At 52.4% G+C, this 12272-nt stretch overlaps 1 protein-coding gene across 1 annotated transcript in view; it reads left to right on the forward strand.

The window, feature by feature from the left end:
• Nucleotides 1-12272, forward strand: part of LOC139390758 (NEDD4 binding protein 3) — a 96126-nt gene that overhangs the window by 71511 nt on the left and 12343 nt on the right. Inside the window, exons 4-5 of the mRNA XM_071138114.1 lie at nucleotides 9886-10095; nucleotides 11811-11932. Of these exons, the coding sequence (XP_070994215.1) occupies nucleotides 9886-10095; nucleotides 11811-11932 (332 nt within the window). The remainder of the gene's footprint in view (nucleotides 1-9885; nucleotides 10096-11810; nucleotides 11933-12272) is intronic.

Below are 12272 nucleotides of genomic sequence, written 5' to 3' on the forward strand. Positions count from 1 at the left end.
GGACCTTGTCGTTAAGTCCAGGGTGGAGTGGTGGGCACTGCTGCCTTGTATAGGTGGACCTGGTCGTTAAGTCCAGGATGGAGTGGTGGGCACTGCTGCCTTGTATAGGTGGACCTGGTCGTTAAGTCCAGGATGGAGTGGTGGGCACTGCTGCCTTGTATAGGTGGACCTGGTCGTTAAGTCCAGGATGGAGTGGTGGGCACTGCTGCCTTGTATAGGTGGACCTGGTCGTTAAGTCCAGGGTGGAGTGGTGGGCACTGCTGCCTTGTATAGGTGGACCTGGTCGTTAAGTCCAGGATGGAGTGGTGGGCACTGCTGTCTTGTATAGGTGGACCTGGTCGTTAAGTCCAGGATGGAGTGGTAGGCACTGCTGCCTTGTAGAGATGGACCTGGTCATAGAGGCTGTTCAAGTCCAGGATGGAGTGTTGGGCACTGCTGCCTTGTAGAGGTGGACCTGGTCGTTAAGTCCAGGATGGAGTGGTGGGCACTGCTGCCTTGTAGAGGTGGACCTGGTCGTTAAGTCCAGGATGGAGTGGTGGGCACTGCTGCCTTGTATAGGTGGACCTGGTCGTTAAGTCCAGGGTGGAGTGGTGGGCACTGCTGCCTTGTGTAGGTGGACCTGGTCGTTAAGTCCAGGATGGAGTGGTGGGCACTGCTGCCTTGTATAGGTGGACCTGGTCGTTAAGTCCAGGATGGAGTGGTGGGCACTGCTGCCTTGTATAGGTGGACCTGGTCGTTAAGTCCAGGATGGAGTGGTGGGCACTGCTGCCTTGTAGAGGTGGACCTGGTCGTTAAGTCCAGGATGGAGTGGTGGGCACTGCTGCCTTGTATAGGTGGACCTGGTCGTTAAGTCCAGGATGGAGTGGTGGGCACTGCTGCCTTGTATAGGTGGACCTGGTCGTTAAGTCCAGGATGGAGTGGTGGGCACTGCTGCCTTGTATAGGTGGACCTGGTCGTTAAGTCCAGGATGGAGTGGTGGGCACTGCTGCCTTGTATAGGTGGACCTGGTCATAGAGGCTGTTCAAGTCCAGGATGGAGTGGTGGGCACTGCTGCCTTGTATAGGTGGACCTGGTCGTTAAGTCCAGGATGGAGTGGTGGGCACTGCTGCCTTGTATAGGTGGACCTGGTCGTTAAGTCCAGGATGGAGTGGTGGGCACTGCTGCCTTGTATAGGTGGACCTGGTCGTTAAGTCCAGGATGGAGTGGTGGGCACTGCTGCCTTGTATAGGTGGACCTGGTCGTTAAGTCCAGGGTGGAGTGGTGGGCACTGCTGCCTTGTATAGGTGGACCTGGTCGTTTAGTCCAGAGTGGAGTTGTGGGCACTGCTGCCTTGTAGAGGTGGACCTTGTCGTTAAGTCCAGGGTGGAGTGGTGGGCACTGCTGCCTTGTATAGGTGGACCTGGTCGTTAAGTCCAGGATGGAGTGGTGGGCACTGCTGCCTTGTAGAGGTGGACCTGGTCATAGAGGCTGTTCAAGTCCAGGATGGAGTGGTGGGCACTGCTGCCTTGTAGAGGTGCACCTGGTCGTTAAGTCCAGGATGGAGTGGTGGGCACTGCTGCCTTGGTGGGCACTGCTGCCTTGTATAGGTGGACCTGGTCGTTAAGTCCAGGATGGAGTGGTGGGCACTGCTGCCTTGTATAGGTGGACCTGGTCGTTAAGTCCAGGATGGAGTGGTGGGCACTGCTGCCTTGTATAGGTGGACCTGGTCGTTAAGTCCAGGATGGAGTGGTGGGCACTGCTGCCTTGTATAGGTGGACCTGGTCGTTAAGTCCAGGGTGGAGTGGTGGGCACTGCTGCCTTGTATAGGTGGACCTGGTCGTTAAGTCCAGGATGGAGTGGTGGGCACTGCTGCCTTGTGTAGGTGGACCTGGTCGTTAAGTCCAGGATGGAGTGGTGGGCACTGCTGCCTTGTATAGGTGGACCTGGTCGTTAAGTCCAGGATGGAGTGGTGGGCACTGCTGCCTTGTAGAGGTGGACCTGGTCGTTAAGTCCAGGATGGAGTGGTGGGCACTGCTGCCTTGTATAGGTGGACCTGGTCATAGAGGCTGTTCAAGTCCAGGATGGAGTGGTGGGCACTGCTGCCTTGTATAGGTGGACCTAGTCGTTAAGTCCAGGGTGGAGTGGTGGGCACTGCTGCCTTGTAGAGGTGGACCTGGTCGTTAAGTCCAGGGTGGAGTGGTGGGCACTGCTGCCTTGTAGAGGTGGACCTGGTCGTTAAGTCCAGGGTGGAGTGGTGGGCACTGCTGCCTTGTATAGGTGGACCTGGTCATAGAGGCTGTTCAAGTCCAGGGTGGAGTGGTGGGCATTGCTGCCTTGTATAGGTGGACCTGGTCGTTAAGTCCAGGATGGAGTGGTGGGCACTGCTGCCTTGTATAGGTGGACCTGGTCGTTAAGTCCAGGATGGAGTGGTGGGCACTGCTGCCTTGTAGAGGTGGACCTGGTCATAGAGGCTGTTCAAGTCCAGGTTGGAGTGGTGGGCACTGCTGCCTTGTATAGGTGGATCTGGTCGTTAAGTCCAGGATGGAGTGGTGGGCACTGCTGCCTTGTAGAGGTGGACCTGGTCATAGAGGCTGTTCAAGTCCAGGATGGAGTGGTGGGCACTGCTGCCTTGTAGAGGTGGACCTGGTCGTTAAGTCCAGGATGGAGTGGTGGGCACTGCTGCCTTGTAGAGGTGGACCTGGTCGTTAAGTCCAGGATGGAGTGGTGGGCACTGCTGCCTTGTATAGGTGGACCTGGTCGTTAAGTCCAGGATGGAGTGGTGGGCACTGCTGCCTTGTATAGGTGGACCTGGTCGTTAAGTCCAGGGTGGAGTGGTGGGCACTGCTGCCTTGTATAGGTGGACCTGGTCGTTAAGTCCAGGATGGAGTGGTGGGCACTGCTGCCTTGTATAGGTGGACCTGGTCGTTAAGTCCAGGATGGAGTGGTGGGCACTGCTGCCTTGTATAGGTGGACCTGGTCATTAAGTCCAGGGTGGAGTGGTGGGCACTGCTGCCTTGTATAGGTGGACCTGGTCGTTAAGTCCAGGATGGAGTGGTGGGCACTGCTGCCTTGTATAGGTGGACCTGGTCGTTAAGTCCAGGATGGAGTGGTGGGCACTGCTGCCTTGTATAGGTGGACCTGGTCATAGAGGCTGTTCAAGTCCAGGATGGAGTGGTGGGCACTGCTGCCTTGTATAGGTGGACCTGGTCGTTAAGTCCAGGATGGAGTGGTGGGCACTGCTGCCTTGTATAGGTGCCTTATAGGTGGTGGGTTAAGTCCAGGATGGAGTGTATAGGTGGACCTGGTCGTTAAGTCCAGGATGGAGTGGTGCCTTGTATAGGTGGACCTGGTCGTTAAGTCCAGGATGGAGTGGTGGGCACTGCTGCCTTGTATAGGTGGACCTGGTCATAGAGGCTGTTCAAGTCCAGGATGGAGTGGTGGGCACTGCTGCCTTGTATAGGTGGACCTGGTCGTTAAGTCCAGGATGGAGTGGTGGGCACTGCTGCCTTGTATAGGTGGACCTGGTCGTTAAGTCCAGGATGGAGTGGTGGGCACTGCTGCCTTGTATAGGTGGACCTGGTCGTTAAGTCCAGGATGGAGTGGTGGGCACTGCTGCCTTGTATAGGTGGACCTGGTCGTTAAGTCCAGGGTGGAGTGGTGGGCACTGCTGCCTTGTATAGGTGGACCTGGTCGTTAAGTCCAGAGTGGAGTTGTGGGCACTGCTGCCTTGTATAGGTGGACCTGGTCGTTAAGTCCAGGGTGGAGTGGTGGGCACTGCTGCCTTGTATAGGTGGACCTGGTCGTTAAGTCCAGGATGGAGTGGTGGGCACTGCTGCCTTGTAGAGGTGGACCTGGTCATAGAGGCTGTTCAAGTCCAGGATGGAGTGGTGGGCACTGCTGCCTTGTAGAGGTGGACCTGGTCGTTAAGTCCAGGATGGAGTGGTGGGCACTGCTGCCTTGTAGAGGTGGACCTGGTCGTTAAGTCCAGGATGGAGTGGTGGGCACTGCTGCCTTGTATAGGTGGACCTGGTCGTTAAGTCCAGGATGGAGTGGTGGGCACTGCTGCCTTGTATAGGTGGACCTGGTCGTTAAGTCCAGGATGGAGTGGTGGGCACTGCTGCCTTGTATAGGTGGACCTGGTCGTTAAGTCCAGGGTGGAGTGGTGGGCACTGCTGCCTTGTATAGGTGGACCTGGTCGTTAAGTCCAGGATGGAGTGGTGGGCACTGCTGCCTTGTATAGGTGGACCTGGTCGTTAAGTCCAGGATGGAGTGGTGGGCACTGCTGCCTTGTATAGGTGGACCTGGTCGTTAAGTCCAGGATGGAGTGGTGGGCACTGCTGCCTTGTAGAGGTGGACCTGGTCGTTAAGTCCAGGATGGAGTGGTGGGCACTGCTGCCTTGTATAGGTGGACCTGGTCGTTAAGTCCAGGGTGGAGTGGTGGGCACTGCTGCCTTGTATAGGTGGACCTGGTCGTTAAGTCCAGGATGGAGTGGTGGGCACTGCTGCCTTGTATAGGTGGACCTGGTCGTTAAGTCCAGGATGGAGTGGTGGGCACTGCTGCCTTGTATAGGTGGACCTGGTCATAGAGGCTGTTCAAGTCCAGGATGGAGTGGTGGGCACTGCTGCCTTGTATAGGTGGACCTGGTCGTTAAGTCCAGGGTGGAGTGGTGGGCACTGCTGCCTTGTAGAGGTGGACCTGGTCGTTACGTCCAGGGTGGAGTGGTGGGCACTGCTGCCTTGTAGAGGTGGACCTGGTCGTTAAGTGCACTGCTGCCTTGTATAGGTGGACCTGGTCGTTAAGTCCAGGATGGAGTGGTGGGCACTGCTGCCTTGTAGAGGTGGACCTGGTCGTTAAGTCCAGGATGGAGTGGTGGGCACTGCTGCCTTGTATAGGTGGACCTGGTCGTTAAGTCCAGGGTGGAGTGGTGGGCACTGCTGCCTTGTATAGGTGGACCTGGTCGTTAAGTCCAGGATGGAGTGGTGGGCACTGCTGCCTTGTATAGGTGGACCTGGTCGTTAAGTCCAGGATGGAGTGGTGGGCACTGCTGCCTTGTATAGGTGGACCTGGTCATAGAGGCTGTTCAAGTCCAGGATGGAGTGGTGGGCACTGCTGCCTTGTATAGGTGGACCTGGTCGTTAAGTCCAGGGTGGAGTGGTGGGCACTGCTGCCTTGTAGAGGTGGACCTGGTCGTTACGTCCAGGGTGGAGTGGTGGGCACTGCTGCCTTGTAGAGGTGGACCTGGTCGTTAAGTCCAGGGTGGAGTGGTGGGCACTGCTGCCTTGTATAGGTGGACCTGGTCATAGAGGCTGTTCAAGTCCAGGGTGGAGTGGTGGGCATTGCTGCCTTGTATAGGTGGACCTGGTCGTTAAGTCCAGGATGGAGTGGTGGGCACTGCTGCCTTGTATAGGTGGACCTGGTCGTTAAGTCCAGGATGGAGTGGTGGGCACTGCTGCCTTGTAGAGGTGGACCTGGTCATAGAGGCTGTTCAAGTCCAGGGTGGAGTGGTGGGCACTGCTGCCTTGTATAGGTGGACCTGGTCGTTAAGTCCAGGATGGAGTGGTGGGCACTGCTGCCTTGTAGAGGTGGACCTGGTCATAGAGGCTGTTCAAGTCCAGGATGGAGTGGTGGGCACTGCTGCCTTGTAGAGGTGGACCTGGTCATTAAGTCCAGGATGGAGTGGTGGGCACTGCTGCCTTGTAGAGGTGGACCTGGTCGTTAAGTCCAGGATGGAGTGGTGGGCACTGCTGCCTTGTATAGGTGGACCTGGGCACTGCTGCCTTGTATAGGTGGACCTGGTCATTAAGTCCAGGATGGAGTGGTGGGCACTGCTGCCTTGTAGAGGTGGACCTGGTCGTTAAGTCCAGGATGGAGTGGTGGGCACTGCTGCCTTGTATAGGTGGACCTGGTCGTTAAGTCCAGGATGGAGTGGTGGGTACTGCTGCCTTGTATAGGTGGACCTGGTCGTTAAGTCCAGGATGGAGTGGTGGGCACTGCTGCCTTGTATAGGTGGACCTGGTCGTTAAGTCCAGGATGGAGTGGTGGGCACTGCTGGTGGGCACTGCTGCCTTGTATCGGTGGACCTGGTCGTTAAGTCCAGGGTGGAGTGGCCACTGCTGCCTTGTATAGGTGGACCTGGTCGTTAAGTCCAGGATGGAGTGGTGGGCACTGCTGCCTTGTATAGGTGGACCTGGTCGTTAAGTCCAGGATGGAGTGGTGGGCACTGCTGCCTTGTAGAGGTGGACCTGGTCGTTAAGTCCAGGATGGAGTGGTGGGCACTGCTGCCTTGTATAGGTGGACCTGGTCGTTAAGTCCAGGGTGGAGTGGTGGGTACTGCTGCCTTGTATAGGTGGACCTGGTCGTTAAGTCCAGGATGGAGTGGTGGGCACTGCTGCCTTGTATAGGTGGACCTGGTCGTTAAGTCCAGGATGGAGTGGTGGACCTTGTATAGGTGGACCTGGTCACTGTTCAAGTCCAGGATGGAGTGGTGGGCACTGCTGCCTTGTATAGGTGGACCTGGTCGTTAAGTCCAGGGTGGAGTGGTGGGCACTGCTGCCTTGTATAGGTGGACCTGGTCGTTAAGTCCAGGATGGAGTGGTGGGCACTGCTGCCTTGTATAGGTGGACCTGGTCGTTAAGTCCAGGATGGAGTGGTGGGCACTGCTGCCTTGTATAGGTGGACCTGGTCGTTAAGTCCAGGGTGGAGTGGTGGGCACTGCTGCCTTGTATAGGTGGACCTGGTCGTTAAGTCCAGAGTGGAGTTGTGGGCACTGCTGCCTTGTAGAGGTGGACCTTGTCGTTAAGTCCAGGGTGGAGTGGTGGGCACTGCTGCCTTGTATAGGTGGACCTGGTCGTTAAGTCCAGGATGGAGTGGTGGGCACTGCTGCCTTGTAGAGGTGGACCTGGTCATAGAGGCTGTTCAAGTCCAGGATGGAGTGGTGGGCACTGCTGCCTTGTAGAGGTGGACCTGGTCGTTAAGTCCAGGATGGAGTGGTGGGCACTGCTGCCTTGTAGAGGTGGACCTGGTCGTTAAGTCCAGGATGGAGTGGTGGGCACTGCTGCCTTGTAGAGGTGGACCTGGTCGTTAAGTCCAGGGTGGAGTGGTGGGCACTGCTGCCTTGTATAGGTGGACCTGGTCGTTAAGTCCAGGATGGAGTGGTGGGCACTGCTGCCTTGTATAGGTGGACCTGGTCGTTAAGTCCAGGATGGAGTGGTGGGCACTGCTGCCTTGTATAGGTGGACCTGGTCGTTAAGTCCAGGATGGAGTGGTGGGCACTGCTGCCTTGTAGAGGTGGACCTGGTCGTTAAGTCCAGGATGGAGTGGTGGGCACTGCTGCCTTGTATAGGTGGACCTGGTCGTTAAGTCCAGGGTGGAGTGGTGGGCACTGCTGCCTTGTATAGGTGGACCTGGTCATTAAGTCCAGGATGGAGGGTTGGGCACTGCTGCCTTGTATAGGTGGACCTGGTCGTTAAGTCCAGGATGGAGTGGTGGGCACTGCTGCCTTGTATAGGTGGACCTGGTCATAGAGGCTGTTCAAGTCCAGGATGGAGTGGTGGGCACTGCTGCCTTGTATAGGTGGACCTGGTCGTTAAGTCCAGGGTGGAGTGGTGGGCACTGCTGCCTTGTAGAGGTGGACCTGGTCGTTAAGTCCAGAGTGGAGTGGTGGGCACTGCTGCCTTGTAGAGGTGGACCTGGTCGTTAAGTCCAGGGTGGAGTGGTGGGCACTGCTGCCTTGTATAGGTGGACCTGGTCATAGAGGCTGTTCAAGTCCAGGGTGGAGTGGTGGGCATTGCTGCCTTGTATAGGTGGACCTGGTTGTTAAGTCCAGGATGGAGTGGTGGGCACTGCTGCCTTGTATAGGTGGACCTGGTCGTTAAGTCCAGGATGGAGTGGTGGGCACTGCTGCCTTGTAGAGGTGGACCTGGTCATAGAGGCTGTTCAAGTCCAGGGTGGAGTGGTGGGCACTGCTGCCTTGTATAGGTGGACCTGGTCATAGAGGCTGTTCAAGTCCAGGATGGAGTGGTGGGCACTGCTGCCTTGTATAGGTGGACCTGGTCGTTAAGTCCAGGATGGAATGGTGGGCACTGCTGCCTTGTATAGGTGGACCTGGTCGTTAAGTCCAGGATGGAGTGGTGGGCACTGCTGCCTTGTAGAGGTGGACCTGGTCATAGAGGCTGTTCAAGTCCAGGATGGAGTGGTGGGCTCTCTCTGTCTCTTTACCTCTAGCCATCTCTACCTTTACTGCTCCTTCTCTCGCTCTCTCTCTCTCTCTCTCTCTCTCTCTCTCTCTCTCTCCCCCCCTCTCTCTCTCTCTCACCTTCTATCTCTGCACCTTTTTCTAATGATTTATCTCTCTTTCTCCCAAGTCTCTGCCTTTCTTTCTCTCTCATTTCTCCCTCACTTCTGCCTCTCTCTATACCTCTCTACCTGTCTGTCTCTCTATACCTCTCTACCTGTCTGTCTCTCTATACCTCTCTACCTGTCTGTCTCTCTTTAACCCTCCCTGTCTGTCTCTCTATACCTCTCTACCTGTCTGTCTCTCTATACCTCTACCTGTCTCGCTATACCTCTCTACCTGTCTGTCTCTCTATACCTCTCTACCTGTCTGTCTCTCTATAACCCTCCCTGTCTGTCTCTCTATAACCCTCCCTGTCTGTCTCTCTATAATCCTCCCTGTCTGTCTCTCTATACCTCCCTACCTGTCTGTCTCTCTATAACCCTCCCTGTCTGTCTCTCTATAACCCTCCCTGTCTGTCTCTCTATAACCCTCCCTGTCTGTCTCTCTATACCTCTACCTGTCTCGCTATACCTCTCTACCTGTCTGTCTCTCTATACCTGTCTCTCTCCCTGTCTCTCTATACCTCTCTACCTGTCTCTCTATACCTCTCTACCTGTCTCTCTCCCTGTCTCTCTATACCTCTCTACCTGTCTGTCTCTCTATAACCCTCCCTGTCTGTCTCTCTATACCTCTCTACCTGTCTGTCTCTCTATACCTCTCTATCTGTCTCTCTATATCTCTCTATCTGTCTCGCTATACCTCTCTACCTGTCTGTCTCTCTATACCTCTCTCCCTGTCTGTCTCTCTGGACCTCTCTACCTGTCTCTCTATACCTCTCTACCTGTCTGTCTCTCTATACCTCTCTCCCTGTCTCTATATACCTCTCTACCCGTCTGTCTCTCTATACCTCTCTACCTGTCTGTCTCTCTATAACCCTCCCTGTCTGTCTATTTATACCTCTCTACCTGTCTGTCTCTTTATACCTCTCTACCTGTCTCTCTATACCTCTCTACCTCTCTCTATACCTCTATACCTGTCTCTCTATACCTCTCTACCTGCCTCTCTATACCTCTCTACTTGTCTGTCTCTCTATACCTCTCTGCCTGTCTCTCTATACCTCTCTACCTGTCTCTCTATACCTCTCTACCTGTCTCTCTCACTCCACCCTGACAGTTTCAGGTACTAAATCTTCTACCCTCTCTCTCTCTCTCTCTCTCTCTCTCTCTCTCTCTCTCTCTCTCTCTCCCTCCCTCATTCCCTCTCTCTCCCTCCCTCATTCCCTCTCTCTCCCTCTCTCTCTCTCTCTCTCTCTCTCTCTCTCTCTCTCCCCCTCCCTCTCCCTCTCCCTCCCTCCCTCCCTCCCTCCCTCCCTCCCTCCCTCCCTCCCTCCCTCTTCTCTCTCTCTCTCTCTCCCTTTCTCTCTCTCTCTCCCTCATTCCCTCCCTCTCTCTCCCTCTCTCTCTCTCTCCCTCTCTCCCTCCCTCCCTCCTTCTCTCTCTCTCTCTCTCTCCCCCTCCCTCCCTCTCTCCCTCTCTCCCTCTCTCCCTCTCTCTCTCTCTCTCTCTCTCTCTCTCCCTCTCTCTCTCCCTCTCTCTCTCTCTCTCTCTCTCTCTCCCTCTTCTCCCTCCAGTCTCGTCTCAGGCCGTCTGCCTTCAAGCCTGTCACACCTAAGAACTTCAGTTCCATGCAGAACCTCTACCCTGCCAAGATGGAGGACTCAGACCAGGGCCTGTCCAACGGGCTCCACCGGGCCTACGCACACACACCTAGAGCTGTCTCCACCTCCTCTTCCTCCTCCTCACCCTCCCGCTACGGAGGACCCACCTCCAGTGGAACCAAGGTGCCCGTTTTAGTCTGGGGATTTCTGTCTGCTCCTGAAGCATGTACAGTGTCTGTGTGGTGTCCTTTTTAAACATCTGGAAGGGACTTTATCAATACATTAGGATGTAGGAAACTACATTAGGAAACTAGTTGATATTAATTATCAATACATTAGGATGTAGGAAACTACATTAGGAAACTAGTTGATATTAATTATCAATACATTAGGATGTAGGAAACTACATTAGGAAACTAGTTGATATTAATTATCAATACATTAGGATGTAGGAAACTACATTAGGAAACTAGTTGATATTAATTATCAATACATTAGGATGTAGGAAACTACATCAGGAAACTAGTTGATATTAATTATCAATACATTAGGATGTAGGAAACTACATCAGGAAACTAGTTGATATTAATTATCAATACATTAGGATGTAGGAAACTACTTCAGGAAACTAGTTGATATTAATTATCAATACATTAGGATGTAGGAAACTACTTCAGGAAACTAGTTGATATTAATTATCAATACATTAGGATGTAGGAAACTACTTCAGGAAACTAGTTGATATTAATTATCAATACATTAGGATGTAGGAAACTACATTAGGAAACTAGTTGATATTAATTATCAATACATTAGGATGTAGGAAACTACTTCAGGAAACTAGTTGATATTAATTATCAATACATTAGGATGTAGGAAACTACATTAGGAAACTAGTTGATATTAATTATCAATACATTAGGATGTAGGAAACTACATTAGGAAACTAGTTGATATTAATTATCAATACATTAGGATGTAGGAAACTACATTAGGAAACTAGTTGATATTAATTATCAATACATTAGGATGTAGGAAACTACTTCAGGAAACTAGTTGATATTAATTATCAATACATTAGGATGTAGGAAACTACATTAGGAAACTAGTTGATATTAATTATCATTACAGTCAAATGTACAATAATTATGATGATGATGATGATGATGATGATGATTAGATAACTAGTTCATATTAATGGTACATTTGTATGGTGATTCTGATAGTTATGATGATGATGATGATGATTAGATAACAGTCATGTTGTGATACAGGCGGTAGCGTCAGTGCGTGGTCTGAGTCAGGAGGATGATGATGATGATGATGATGATAACAGTCATGTTGTGATACAGGTGGTAGCGTCAGTGCGTGGTCTGAGTCAGGAGGATGATGATGATGATGATTATTAGATAACTAGTTCATATTAATGGTACATTTGTATGGTGATTCTGATAGTTATGATGATGATGATGATGATGATTAGATAACTAGTTCATATTAATGGTACATTTGTATGGTGATTCTGATAGTTATGATGATGATGATGATGATGATGATTAGATAACAGTCATGTTGTGATACAGGCGGTAGCGTCAGTGCGTGGTCTGAGTCAGGAGGATGATGATGATGATAACAGTCATGTTGTGATACAGGCAGTAGCATCAGTGCGTGGTCTGAGTCAGGAGGATGATGATGATGATAACAGTTGGTATTAATGTTGTGATACAGGCGGTAGCGTCAGTACGTGGTCTGAGTCAGGAAGATGATGATGATGATGATAACAGTTGGTATTAATGTTGTGATACAGGCGGTAGCGTCAGTGCGTGGTCTGAGTCAGGAGGATGATGATGATGATGATGATGATGATGATAACAGTTGGTATTAATGTTGTGATACAGGCTGTGGTGTCAGTACGTGGTCTGAGTCAGGAGGATGAGAACCTGTCAGACTCTGGTCATAACTCCATGAACAGTCTTCCTCCATACAGACCTCCCTTCAGACCACAGCTGGCTCACATCAGGTCAACTCCTGTTTCTCTGTGTCTGTCTCTTTGTCTGTCTGTCTCTGTGTCTGTCTGTCTCTGTGTCTGTCTGTCTCTGTGTCTGTCTGTCTCTGTGTCTGTCTGTGTCTGTCTCTGTGTCTGTCTGTCTCTGTGTAGGTCTGTGTCTGTCTCTGTGTCTGTCTCTCTGTGTCTGTTTGTCTCTGTATCTGTCTGCCTCTGTCTGTCTCTGTGTCTGTCTGTCTCTGTGTCTGTCTGCCTGTGTCTGTCTGTCTGACTCTCTCTGTCTCTGTGTATGTCTGTCTCTGTGTCTGTCTGTCTCTGTGTCTGTCTGTCTGCCTCTGTCTGTCTCTGTGTCTGT

This window comes from Oncorhynchus clarkii, chromosome 31, assembly GCF_045791955.1.
Source record: "Oncorhynchus clarkii lewisi isolate Uvic-CL-2024 chromosome 31, UVic_Ocla_1.0, whole genome shotgun sequence".
Classification (NCBI taxonomy): Eukaryota; Metazoa; Chordata; class Actinopteri; order Salmoniformes; family Salmonidae; genus Oncorhynchus; species Oncorhynchus clarkii.